This window comes from Panthera tigris, chromosome A3 (assembly GCF_018350195.1).
Source record: "Panthera tigris isolate Pti1 chromosome A3, P.tigris_Pti1_mat1.1, whole genome shotgun sequence".
Taxonomy (NCBI): Eukaryota; Metazoa; Chordata; class Mammalia; order Carnivora; family Felidae; genus Panthera; species Panthera tigris.
The window spans coordinates 26,929,069-26,942,324 of NC_056662.1; the positions used below are offsets into that span (position 1 = coordinate 26,929,069).

Below are 13,256 nucleotides of genomic sequence, written 5' to 3' on the forward strand. Positions count from 1 at the left end.
GGCAGAAGTTGGGGGCTGTAGCTGAAGAAACGACTAACACCCGTAGAATTGATTCTGCTGCGCCTCTTGCACCCTTGCCTTCAAGCTTGGATCCTGTGGCGCCACCCCCTTTGTGATTATTTTAAAGTTTATTTATTTTGAGAGAGAGTGCGAATGGAGGAGGGCCAGAGATAGAATCCCAAGCAGGCTTTTGCACTGGCTGAGCGGAGCCCACGCGGGGTTCGAACTCATCGTGAACCTGAGATCATGACCCGAGACAAAACCAAGTATCCGTGGCTTAACGGACTGAGCACCCAGGTGCCCCTCCCCCTTTGCATATCCAGGGGAGAATCTAGGTTTCATGGAACCTAGATTTTTGCATCCTAGGCACAATGGTTTGCAAATTTTACAAAACACACACACACACACACACACCATGAACATGTTTCTAGGACTCTTTCCAGGCAAGAAGACTTGAAGTTTAAGCTTCAGTAATTTCTGGGTGAAGCTGCCTCTACTTATACCTATGCATATTTATTTCCTGTCTGTCTTCCTCCACTAGAACGTAAGTTGCAAGAGGGCAAGGATTTTTATCTAAATTGTTAGCTCCTGCAGCCCTGTTAGTTCCTAGTACATGGTAGGAGCATTATAACTATCTGTTGAATAAACCAGTTGAGGCTGGCACAGTTTTCCAGGTGGAGATGACAATAGCCTAGCCTGGGGCTTGAGGAGTGGATGGGATCAGGATGAGGTCACTGAAACCTCTGAACAATGACTGTAACACCCATTTTAAAGCTGAGGATGTCGAGGGCCTGGAAGGTGCAGCAAGTGCGCGGTGACAAGTGGCACGGGGCCTAGAAGCTGAGTCTGCCTTCTCTTGCCCCTCTTGGCCTGCAGGCACTGCCCCAGTCCCCTGTCCCCAGCTGCCCCTTGCACAAGCCCCTGATGCAACCCTGTACTAGGCCAAGGCACCCACCTTGGGGGCAGCGCTGGGAAAGAGATTTTGCAAGAGCTAGGGCAGGAAGCACCAGCCAGGGCGGGTCTGGGAAGATAAGGGCTCCCCCTCCAACCATGTGCGCCTCCAGGCCTTCTGGTTTCCTCTTCCCTTCCCTTCCCTTTCCCGGACCCTGGCCTGGCCATGACTCACCTCCTTTCTCTCCGGCAGCCGTGCTGGGATCATAGGCCCGCCCGTCCCAGGAAAGCCTTGCTCTGTATGACCCCTGGCGGTGGAAAGCCCTATCTGGCCAGAAGTTCCTGGACCTCAAATTAGAGTAGCTGGCACAAATAAAGGTTATATGGCTGAGCTTTTTAGTCTCAGGAGACAAAAATGTGGGGGGTACCAGGGTACCTCTTTATTAAGCCAACTCTGAGCCCTGGGCAACTCAAACAGGCAGGTGCAAGGTTGGTTGGTTGTGTGTGAAGCACCCTTACTTCTGCAGAGGGGAGAGTGTGCATCCAGAGGTAAGGGCCTGGTGATCCCTCGGCCTCGGAAGGAGCAGACATTTCCACAGATTGGTTGGTCTCTACCTGCTTCGAGACCTGGGTCTAGCTATGTGACCTGCCTCTCACAACCGGCTCCCACAGAAGAACCTGCACCCACAGCACCTCTTAGAGGTCAAGAAAGCCTGGGCCATTTCCATCTTTTGGGGCTATAATTCGATTTTTTTTTTAATTAAGAAATGCCAAAACATGGGTTGCAAACATTGTGATTTGCGTTATGTGTCTTGCATTTTTCCAGCTTATACATTTCAAACAAAAATATATAATGACCAGGTATGATTTCGACCGGAACTATGATGAAACGGCCCAACCGGATGTCCTATGGGAACCTGAAACCCCTCATTAGCCTTGTTTGGACCAACCTGATTTCTGAAAAGCCCTCTAAGTCAGTGTCCCGTCACCTCTCTGATTGATGCCTCCACTTTACTCAGCTGAAAAGTAGAAATAGCAATAAGCCCATAAAGCACCAACATACACTAAGTGTCCACTATGAGCCAGTCACGATGCTAAAGCTTTTTATATACTCTGGTTCACCTGATCCTTGGAGGCAACGTTCTGGATCCCATTTTTCAGATGAGAAAATGGAGGCTGAAACAGGTGAAGTGATGAGCGGCAAGGCTGATCCCCAGGCTGATCCAGCAGCCTCCCAACTGAAATGTTAGCCTATTATTATTGTCGTTGCTGTTATTTTGATTGAAATGAGCATGATAGCACTTCTCTGGTACAGCTGTGAGGAGGGCTAGATGAAGTAAATTTTAAAAGACCTTGGTATGATATCTGGCACATAATAAGTGCCCTATAGATGTTTGTTAAATTAAAAAAAAAAAAAAACCCAAAAAACTTCGAGTCTCAGACCCACAGCCATGGACAGGCAGGGTCGGTCTAACGCCCAAGAAACCGTCCTGGTGTTTCTCTGTGGCTTCTGTGCCTGCTCCTCCCTGCACCCTGTCCGGGAGGGGTTAAGGAGTTAATGGTTTCCCAAGCAGCACTGAAAGGAGCAGAGTTTTGCATTTGACCCCCCCCCCCCACACACACACCCCAGAGAGCAGGGTTTTGTGCATACACAGAGCAGGTTTTTGCGTGCTACACACACACACACACACACACACACACACAGTCACGACGGCCCCTGGTCGTGTCCCCCCACCCCGCCCCCGCCCTGCGAGGCGAGCCTGATGCAAGCCCGGCGCCCGCCGGTTCCCAGGCCCGGCTGCAGCTGCGGGCGGAGGGGCAGGGCGGGGGCGGCGCTGTTTGTCTAGCGCGGCCGTGCCAAGGGCGGCGGGCCCCAGACAGCCAGGCGCCTCCGTACACCTGGGGATGCTCAGGTTAAATAGCTCCGCATTCCTCGGGCCCAGCTGATGGAAACGCTCCCAGGCCGCCGCCGAGCCGGCCTCCAGATGGGCTGGGCCCCGGCCAAAGGGGAAAAGAGGGAAACGTGGAAGCCAGAGTGTGCCTGAATGGCGGGGGAGGTGGCCGAGGCCCCCGCCACAGCCCCTTCCTCCCCTGGAGGAAGGCCCTCCCGCGTGGGAGGACACGGCGGGGGGACACGCCCACGTGCCCGTGGGTGGGCTTGCGGGGGGGGGGGGCGCACACGGGAGGGAGTGGGTGCACACGTGTGCCTCTGAGGACGCTCCAAGGACACACAGGCGACAGTTAATAATGATAATTTATAACTACCAAACACTGCGTGCGAAGCGCTCCGTTCCGTTTATTCTCTACAACAATTCTGAGAAGTCGATGCCACAAAACAGCAGCGGGGTGGGGTGTGGAGCGGGGAGTAGCAAAGGACATGATTTACCTCCAAATGCCGTGTTCTTCGATTAAGTCCATAACGTGCTCCGGGTGGGAAGGTACCTGGCTCAATGTTAGTGCTCAGTGGGTGATAATCTTTCATTGGCTGCTGATGCTGTTCATCCCTTCTGAGCCTGTTTCTTGTAAATCGGAATGCAGCCGTTAGCCCCACAGGGATCCATGGGATCCGCTATGTAAAGAGTGGAGCATGGAACAGGTTCGTGGTACTAGGTGCTGTTTACTTTATTCTATTTATTGGAAAATGTATTAATAGGCCTTACCCTCTGGGGGACAAGTTCTTTGCCCTGGCAGGGGGCTTGGTTGTTCCCCCGGAACCCACGTGGTAGGGATACTTGAGGGGTGATGCCCCAGGGCCTAATAATTGCTCCCAGGGTGGGTACTTGAACTCCTGAGGGAGGGTTTGCCTGAACACAGCTGCCCACACCTCCACCCCAGACCAGCGGAGGCCTAGGAATGCCAGCCGGCCTACGGAACAATTACACACTTAGAAACCCACAGTGCGGTTCCACATCTCTGGGACACACAAACCCATCCATCAAGCCAGACCCACGCAGAGATGCCCATGATGCATTTAGGCAGAACACACAAGCCCAAATGGCTGGCGGCTGCACACACTTATCTGTAGAACACATGTGCTCACATTTGCCCTCCTGCACGCACCCCCGTGCACATCCTTATCCACACTCCCAGGCCTGTACCCCAACAGATGACCCAACCCCGTGGGGGAGAATTACTAGTTGGCTCTTGTCTCTCTCTCTCACACACACACACACACACACACACACACAGGGCCACCCCGTGTACAAACTCACACATGTCCAGGCAGATAGTCCCTTGCGAGTGACACCTTTTTCCTGCTCTGGAGCTAGGGACGGACTCGCCCACTCCTTGGCCCACACGGGAACCCTGGGGGAGGGAGAGACGTTTGTCTGAGCTGTTGGCATACCCAGGCCAGGGTGAGGGGGCCAAGTCTGGACCCAGAGCAGGTGGCTCAGCAGCTGTGCCCAGGCTGGCCCTGCCAACTTGCTCACCCACTTGGACAAGCCAGGAGCCCCAGGGCAGCCTGCTACAATCCAGGGCTAGGCGGCCCAACAGGGAGACGGGGAAGGCACCTCCTATTGGGAAATGGGGTGACAGAAGTCCTACCTCAGACAGGCTCTGGGAAAGTCTTTCCTTTAGATCTCCCCTTCCTCTACCTTGGGTGAAGAGGGAGGTGGCCCAGTGACCTGGTTCTCCGACTTACATGGTTTGTTTGAATACTCAACCCAGAGGGGGACTTAGGTTGATCTGCATTTTAACCTCCCCAGGTGACCCAGGTGGCCCAATGACCACTTGGCAAGACTCTAGAAGTCTAGAGGATTTAATTTTATGACACTGGGGAGCAGGGAAATGACCAGTGATGGGAAAAGAACTGACTTGAAAGACACCGGAAAACACTCAGTTCAGGTCGGTAAAAGCGACAGTCCAGATGTGGCCTTCTAGTCCCCCTCCCCCCTCCCAGCACCAGCTGGGAATGGGGTCAGGGGTCAACCCCCTCCCTCAAGGCCCTCCCCTGAGTCCAAGAAGTCACTGCAACTGTACCGCAGTCTAAAGTATTTGTTTAATAACAACAACAACAAAAACAAAAACACCCCACAGAACTATTGTAAAACAATATTCTCGGTGATCATTGTAATATACAATACCAAGCAATTAATTTCCTCAGAAATCTGAGAAGCACCAAACGTGACCATTTTTTAAAATGTTTGCTTTTCAAAAAATAGAAACACACGGGGGGCCGTCCCCCCAAGTCTCTGGTGGCTGGTTGGTGGAGAGGGGAGGGTCGGCCTGCCCTCTCAGTCCGCCAACCCTGGGCTGCATTCAGCAAGCGCCCCACGGTCGCTGATCTCAATCTTGTTACTCCCCACCTCCGGCGAGGCGCTCGGTAGGATCAGAGAGCACGAATTCCTCTCGCTCCCTGGAGGGCTGGGGTCTGCCAGTCCTTGAGGGAGGCGCTTCAGCGACACAAAATGCGGTCGTCCGCTGGAACACAAGCCGCCTGTGGGAACGAGAGAGAAGAGGTGAGACGGGCAGGTTGGAAGGGACGAGGCTGCAAGCCCTTCCCCAAGAGAAGCGTTAAGGGAGCGCTCTCTCCGATCTCGCGTAGGCAAGTAAGCGCCCGAAAGGAGGGGGAGGACCTCGGGCCGAGTTTCCCCCCACCCGGGCCTCAGTTTCCCCATCTGCAGAAGGACAATGCTCTCGTGCTCCAGTTCGGACCTCACCTCGGCCGCCAGAGCGCTGATCTCGCCGTTGAGGGTGCTCAGCGGAGCCCGGGCCGGGAGCCCCCGGCCCCCGGGGGTCCCGACTTGGGATTCCGAGTTCAGCTCCAACTCCAGGTCCCAGATGTAGTCGATGACGTGCTGGAGGATCTCCACCCGGCTCACCTTACGGTTCTGGGGGAGGGTGGGCACCAGCTCCTTGAGGCGCGAGTAGCAGCCGTTCATGTCGTAGAGCAGCACGTTCACCTGCTGCTCGTCGAGCAGGGCAGGCAGGCGCGCGCCGGCGCCCCCCGCGCAGCGCGAGATGGCCACGCTCTGCTCGGACAGACAGCGCACCACCTCGCCCGCGCCGCCTGCGGTCTTGCCGGCCTTCAGCGCGCAGCTGGGGCCCGCGGCGGCCGCGGCGCTGCCAGTGGCGACCTTCATGATTCTGGCGTCGGAGTGAGAAGGCAACGAAGCGCACAGAGGACGCCGGGCGAAGGCAAAGAGAGACCTCGGAGCAGGGAAAAGACGGTTGTAGAATGCGAGGTCGGAGCCCCGCAGCCCACGTTTTATAGAGACGCCGGGCGCTCCCCCGCCAACCCAACACACCCCACTAGAGGCGGGCTCAGGGGTTCAAAAGCAGCCAATGGGAGATCTCAAGGCGTGGCCTCGAGCGCCTCTGGGTTCCGCCTCCTGCTCTGCTTGTGCACCCTCGCGGCCTTGGAAAGGGAACCCGAGTCTCAGCAGCAGAGAGAGTGGGAGGGCACGGGGCGGGGTGGCTAGTGGAGGCGAGGGCTACCTTGGGCTCCTCGCGGAGGAGGCTTTGCCGACAGGAAAATGACTTGAACAATCCGTTTTCTCAGGTTCATTTTCTCACCTCTCAGCTCCCTTTTATAGATGGGAGAAACTGAGGCCCCTGTGGGGAAGGGGCTGGCTCTGGGTTATCTAGAGAGCCCTTGACTGGGGCCTGGGCTTCTGGGAGCCTGATCTCCCGGCTCTTTGGACCAAAACTTAAAGCGGGCCCCCCTTCACACTCTGCTTCCCAGAGCTGGTCTCCCTTACCCAATTCCCGGAGAAAGTTGCTGGTTAATGTTTCTGGGACCTTTTTTTTTTTTTTTTTTTTTTTTATATACCCAGGCTCCTCGGACTGGGAGCAATTAATTCGAGAAAGTCTTCCTCTGGCATTGGGGGGCTGGTCCTCCGGGACACGAACTAGATAGAAGGAGCCCCGAGGGGGTCTGCATCCCCTGATTCTACCCTAAGTTTGCATCGCCCTGCAAAAATTCCCCGTATCTTCATCGACTAGTTATTTTTGAATTTTTCTCCCTTTTTTGGCTGTTTCCTGTCCCCTCCTTCCCCCCCACCCCCAAGACCTCCGATCAGGGTCTCCCTCCCACGGCGCGGCAGCTGCGGAGCTCGAGTCTCCCCCCCACCTCCCGGGCGGGTCTGTGTCAGCGTCTGAACAAGCGGCTCAGACCGTTAGACGCCAGGCCCGTGACGTCACCCATTCATAAAACCGGGACGGGCTGTCAGGCTGGCGCCGCGCGGGCGGTCGCCATGGAGACTGCAAACCCGGCTAGAGCGCTCCCCCACTGAGCCCCGCTCGGCCAGTCACCTGCGGACCTCGGGCGGGCGGGAAGGCTGGGAATGCACTCCTCGCGGGCGCGGTCGCTGGGAAGGGTCACCTTACCTCCCGGCTCCACACCTGGGAATCGCCCCACCAGGCCCACACCTCAGATCACTGGGACGTTTCTTCACCTCCTTATCCACCCCAGCTTCCCCTCCCGTCTGGGGAGAGTTCTGATCCCAACTCTGAAGCTGGGTGAAGTTAGTGGTCTTCCGCCCTCTCTGATTCCTAATACAGCATCTGCTTGGTATTTTGATAATAATGACAAAGGTGACGGCTTATTGAACTCTGAGTTCGCGTCGGGCACTGTGTACTTCACTGTGTGTGAGGCGTTTGCCCTTATCATCTTCTGTAACCCTGGCCCCAGCTCTCGAGTGGGGCTCTGTTGTTTTTTTGGAAAGGAGGAAACTGAGGCTCAAAAAGCCTCCCAAGAGCCATGGCTATGGTAATGGTTGCATTATTATAAGAGGGGCACTTTATTGTAATGCAATCCCTTCCTGCCGGGGTGGGCAGTCTGCTCCAGAGCCCTAGATTGGCCACAGGCGGGGACATGGTGGATTACAATAGCCACCCAAGGGCACACAGCTTTAGCAGGACTAAAATACTGTGCCCACCAAAGACAGAATTGATATTATGGTCCCTCCCCACCCCCCACCAGCAATTAATTCACCGGGCATCCGCCGGTTTGCTTTTCCCACAGAAGTCTAGGGGAGGGGCCAGTAAACCCCGGCTTCTGCCTCCACATGGGGAAACCAGGAAAACTGATCGGTGAGACCAGCTTCAAAGGAGAGACACATTATTAATTAATTAACTGGATTCCTCATCCCCTTTACCACCCCTCGCCCCAACTCTCCAAAGTCCCTAAGCCTTGTTTAGCAATCTTCCAATGACCAGAGAGAACTTTTTGGTGTGCGAAACAATTCCTGAAGAATTGGAAGGATAATGACTGGCCAGAGGAAATTACAGTATTATTTCATTGCCTAGTGTTTATTCATTGACGGATCAATTCTACCTGCTGGCATTAATTCCAGAGAAACCTACACTCACAGACACAAAGATATCTGCTCAAGGATGTTCACTGAGGTGCTATTGGCAAGAGGGGAATTTGAAATAACCTCAATGTCCACCAACGGGGCATTATGTAAACTATGAATGGAACATATACACTATGAATGGAACATCAGTGCTGTGGAATGGCCAGGCAGCAGACGGGAAGTATGGCTGAGAGATACCTAGATTCTGCTGTTGGGAAAGCAAGTGTGAGACTGGGGGTCAAGGTAGGACCTCTTGCATGTAAAAAAGCAAACATTGCTCCCAAGTACAAGTGTATCTGGAAATGAATGTTTAAAAAGAGAGGAAATAGGGGTTACCTGGCTGAGTCAGGTCACCAGTCAGCGGAGCATGTGACTCTTGATCTTGGGGTTGTAAATTCAAGCCCCATGTTGGGTGTAGAGATCACTTAACAATAAAATCCTTAAGAAATATAAAAATAAAAATAAAAAAGGGAGGAAATCAAGCTCCAGGAAGAATTTCAAACACAGTGCTGTGTGATTTCTCCTATATCAAGTTCTAGAATAGGCACAACCAATCTATGGTGAAAGAAATCAGAATGATGGCTGCTTATGGGAGGTTGCCAAGGAAGAGGTGTGAGGGAACTTTCTGGAGTGATGGAAATGTTCTATATGATGATGAGGTGTGGGGTACACAGTGCATGAATTAGTCAAAACACACTGAATTGTATACTTCGTGCATTTCATTGTATTTAAATTGCACCTCACCAGGGGTGCCTGGCTGGCTCAGTCAGTGGAATATGGGACTCTTGATCCCAGGACCCAGCCCCAGTGTGGGGGTAGATATTCCTTAAAAAAAAATTCTTTTTAGGGGGTGCCTGGGTGGCTCAGTTGGTTAAGCGTCTGACTTCTGCTCAGGTCATGAACTCACGGTTCTTGAGTTTGAGCCCCGCGTGGGGCTCTGTGCTGACAGCTCAGAGCCTGGAGCCTGCTTTGGAGTCTGTCTCCCTCTGTCTCTCTCTCTCTCTCTCTCTCTCTCTCTCTGTCCTTCCCCGCTCACACTGTCTCTCAAAAAATGAATAAATGTCTAAAAAGTTTAATTTTTTAAATTAATAAATAAGTTGCACCTCAACAAAAAGTGTTAGAAAGAAAAAAAAAGAAAAAAAAAGATAAACAAACATCAAATTCCTGACATGACTCACCACTGTGAAGAGGAGTAAGGGAAGGAGAACACTATGAAGTAGGAATTTCACTTTTACCTTCACATAGATGTTTCATTCTTAGATTTGTCCTTAAACAGTGTTATTGAAGTGTAATTGACACATGCAAACTGCAAATATTTAACTTGTACATTTTTTTAAATTTCTTTTTAAAAGTTTATTTATTTTGAGAGAGTGAGGGAGTGCAAGAGAATGAGTCGGGGAGGGGCAGAGAGAGAAGGAGAGAGAGAGAATCCCAGGCAGGCTCCAAGCTATCAGTGCAGAGCCCAAGAGCCCAATGTGGAGCTCGAACTCATGGACGGTGAGACCATGACCTGCGCCCAAGTCGGACACTTAACCGACTAAACCACCCAGGCGCCCCTAACGTGTACACTTTGATAACTTTCGACACAAATACTGCCCCTTGTAATCCTTCCCTCCCCCCTCTTTCACCTAGTGCCCAGGCAACCACTAACTTTCTCTATAGATTAGTTTACATTTTCTGGAATTTCATATAAATGGAGTATAGGATATACTGTATATATACTCTTTTCTCAAAAAAAAATTTTTTTTAATAAATAAATAAATAATAAGTAAAGGCTTTTCAGCCTCGTTTCTTCAACTCCACATAATTATTTGGAGATTCATCCGTGGTCATTCTTCGTTATTGCTCAGAAGTAGCGGTGTGTGGATATGCCACAATTTGCTTATCCATTCGTCTGTCTCGGACGTTTGGGTTGTTTGGAGTTTGGGGGTAGTACACATAAAGCTGCTGTACGTTTGTGTACAAGTGAGTCTATGAATCTTTGCTTTCATTTCTCTTAGGCAAATACTTAGTGAAATGACTGGGTCACAAAGCAGGAATGTATGTAACTTTACAAGAAGCTCCTAAACTGTGTTCCGGAGTGAGTGTACCACTTACATTCCTATCAGGGGTGCTGAGAGTCCTGTTCTTCTGCGTCCTCTCAAAGAGGTGGTATGCTCAGTCTTTCTCAGCCATTCTATAAATTTTTTTTTAACGTTTATTTATTTTTGAGACAGAGAGAGACAGAGCATGAACAGGGGAGGGTCAGAGAGAGAGAGGGAGACACAGAATCTGAAACAGGCTCCAGGCTCTGAGCAGTCAGCACAGAGCCCGACGCGGGGCTTGAACTCACAGACCGCGAGATCATGACCTGAGCCGAAGTCCGACGCTTAACCGAAGTCGGACGCTTAACCGACTGAGCCACCCAGGCACCCCTTTCTCAGCCATTCTAACAGATGGGTGGTAGAAGCTCACGGCGGTTTTAATTTGCATTTTCCTAATGACTAAGGATGTTGAGCATCTTTTCATGTGTTTATATGCCATCCATATATCTTCTTAGGGTTATTCACTTCTTTTGCTCATTAAAAAAACCATTATTTTAGATAACTGTAGACTCACATGTAGTCATAAGAAATAATACAGAGAGGGGCACCTGGGTGGCTCAGTTGGTTAAGCATCTGACTTCGGCTCAGGTTATGATCTCACGGTTCATGGGTTCAAGCCCTGCATCATGCTGACAGCTCAAAGCCTGGAGCCTGCTTCGGATTCTGTGTCTCCCTCTCTCTCTCTCAAAAATGAATAAACGTTAAAAAAAAAAAGGTTTTTTTAAATAATAAAATTAAATTAAAAGAAATAATACAGAGAAATCTCTTCTAGCCTTCACCCAGTTTCCTAAGGGTATCATCTGGCAATACGAAATCACAACCACATTTCACCAGGTTTACACACATTCATTTGTAGGCGTGTTTTTAGTGCTATGCGATGTTATTACATGTGCAGATTCACACGACCACTACCACAGTGAAGACAGAACAGTTCCATCGCAGAGACCCCCATGCTACCTGTCAATCTTTTGCCCACTTCTTTTTTCTTTTCTTTTTTTTTTAAGTTTGTTTCAGGGAGGCTCCCTAGAGGAGGTGACTTATCCTCTGGGCATTCTGTATAGGAAAGGCACAAGGAGAAATGGGCTGAATGAAGACCTGTGAGGGCACTGGTGTCTGGACACATGTAAAACCTTGACAATTTGAGGAGAGTCTGTTGGCTGTGGACCAGTTGAAAGGGCCGGGGCTCAGGCTCCATCAGCTCAGGCTTCAAATCCTTGCTATACCGTGTGACCTGGAGGAACACCCTTCACCTCTCAGAGCCTTCTGCTTCCCCACTGGCAAAATGGTAAGTTCACAGACAAGGAAACTGAGGTCCTGTGGCTTGGTCACGGTAGAGCCGGGATTTGAAGGTACAAGTCTCCCTAAGTTACTAAGAGGAGTCACTGAGATTAGGCTGGCAAAGTGCCTGCCATGGTCTTGGGACACAGTAGATGCTAACTAAACAGCCGATGGTAGTAGCAACTGGTCAATTCCAAGCCAGGCCCTTAGGACCCATTTGGTTACGGTTCTGCTTCTGGGGGTTTTTAGTGGGCTCTGTAAGACGGGCTTCCACACCCCCTGAAACATTCTCTTCACGGCACTCCCTTCAGACTTTCCAACTGAAATAAGGACATCCTCCTATACGCACACTGATCCCAGGCCTAGGGGTAAAAGTTGGCTTCATTTCATTCCAGAAAATCTTCAGTACTCCCAGGCATTGGTTATCATCTCTTACAGTTTTTTTTTTTTAATTTTTTTAAGGTTTATTTGTTTTTGAGACAATGTGAGAGACAGAGTGCAAGCAGCGGAGGGGCAGACAGAGGGAGACACAGAATCCAAAGCGGGCTCCAAACTCCGAGCTATCAGCCCAGAGCCCGACGAGGGGCTCGAGCTCACGAACCGTGAGATCATGACCTGAGCCGAAGTCGGACGCTCAACTGACAGAGCCACTCAGGGGCCCCTCTTACAGTTTTAAGGCCTGACAAGGAATTGAAACAAAGACTCCCTGTGTATCTGGTTGCCAAATGGGCATTTTTCTCACCCTCTCCTTGGCGCTATTGAGGGAGCATTTTCCTCCCAGTCCTACCTACTGGTCAGCTGAGATTGACAGACTCCTCTTGGTGGCCAGGAAATTTGGAGGACTCATTAAATGAACTCCTGTGGTCCCAGCCCAGGGTTCGTGCTCGTGGTCTCTTTGGAAGCCCTTTACACGCACCTGGCACCATCTGATTTGTCGAATGAAGGAAAAAACAACCCATGACAGAAGTAGTCATATTGTGTTCCCTTTATAACTGAGGCCACCGAGGCACAGAGAAGTTGAGTGATTTGCTTCAGATCAGCTGGGACAAGGCATTGAATCTCAGGGCTCTGGCTTCTGAGGCATTGGCCGTGTGGGGCCGAAAGACTTGTGTGCATGTGTGTCTACACTGCAGAGCGCATCCTTTTTGACACGGGTTCGTGCCCGGCACGTTCACCGCTGCCCCTCTCGGAGTCTTGGCCTTGTAGTTTCCAGGGCGGGCCAGCCTGTGCCACGTGACCTGCTCTGGCCCTGGCCCGGCAGCTGTTCCCCAGATGTGCCCACAGCATGGTCTTCCAGCCGCCAGGCCGGCGCCTCTGGGCTGGGACTGCCGGAGCTGCGGGGGAGAGACCTTTGGCTCTGGCAGTCTCCGCCCCCTCCCTTGTAACAGGAGACGACAAGCCCCCCCCCCCCAACTCTACCCCCAGAACCGTGCCTCAGCCAACATTGCTTCTCTGCCCATCACACTGAGGATCAAATCCAAACCTCTCCCCAGCCTGCAGGCCCGGCTCACCGCTTCAAACCTCGCTGTCTTCCCCACCCTTCCTCTCACTGACCACAGGGCCTCTTCTGCTACACTAGCAGGTCCTACCTCAGGGCCTTTGCCTTTGCTGTTCCCTCTGCCTAGAACACTGATCCAGATCAGCACCAGACTTCTCCTTCTTCTTCAAGTCTCAGGTTAAATGTCACCTCCTCAGAGGCCCT

The 13,256-nt window shown here is 51.8% G+C and overlaps 1 protein-coding gene across 1 annotated transcript; it reads right to left on the bottom strand.

Annotated features, from left to right (window-relative positions):
• Positions 1-4,872: 4,872 nt before the first annotated feature.
• ID1 (inhibitor of DNA binding 1, HLH protein) lies at positions 4,873-6,626 on the bottom strand. Its single transcript, XM_007073664.3, has 2 exons — positions 5,553-6,626; positions 4,873-5,329 (listed from the first exon to the last, which is right to left on the bottom strand). The coding sequence occupies exons 1-2, from the start codon at positions 5,973-5,975 to the stop codon at positions 5,288-5,290; spliced, it is 465 nt and encodes a 154-aa protein (XP_007073726.2). The 5' UTR covers positions 5,976-6,626; the 3' UTR covers positions 4,873-5,287.
• Between the last annotated feature and the right edge of the window lie 6,630 nt (positions 6,627-13,256).

Excerpts from the sequence above, each read along its gene's own strand:
- ID1 (XM_007073664.3), bottom strand. The coding sequence starts at position 5,975 with ATGAAGGTCGCCACTGGCAGCGCCGCGGCCGCCGCGGGCCCCAGCTGC. Across the intron at positions 5,330-5,552 it reads TCAGCGCTCTGGCGGCCGAG|GCGGCTTGTGTTCCAGCGGA; the intron begins GTGAGGTCCGAA and ends TCGTTCCCACAG.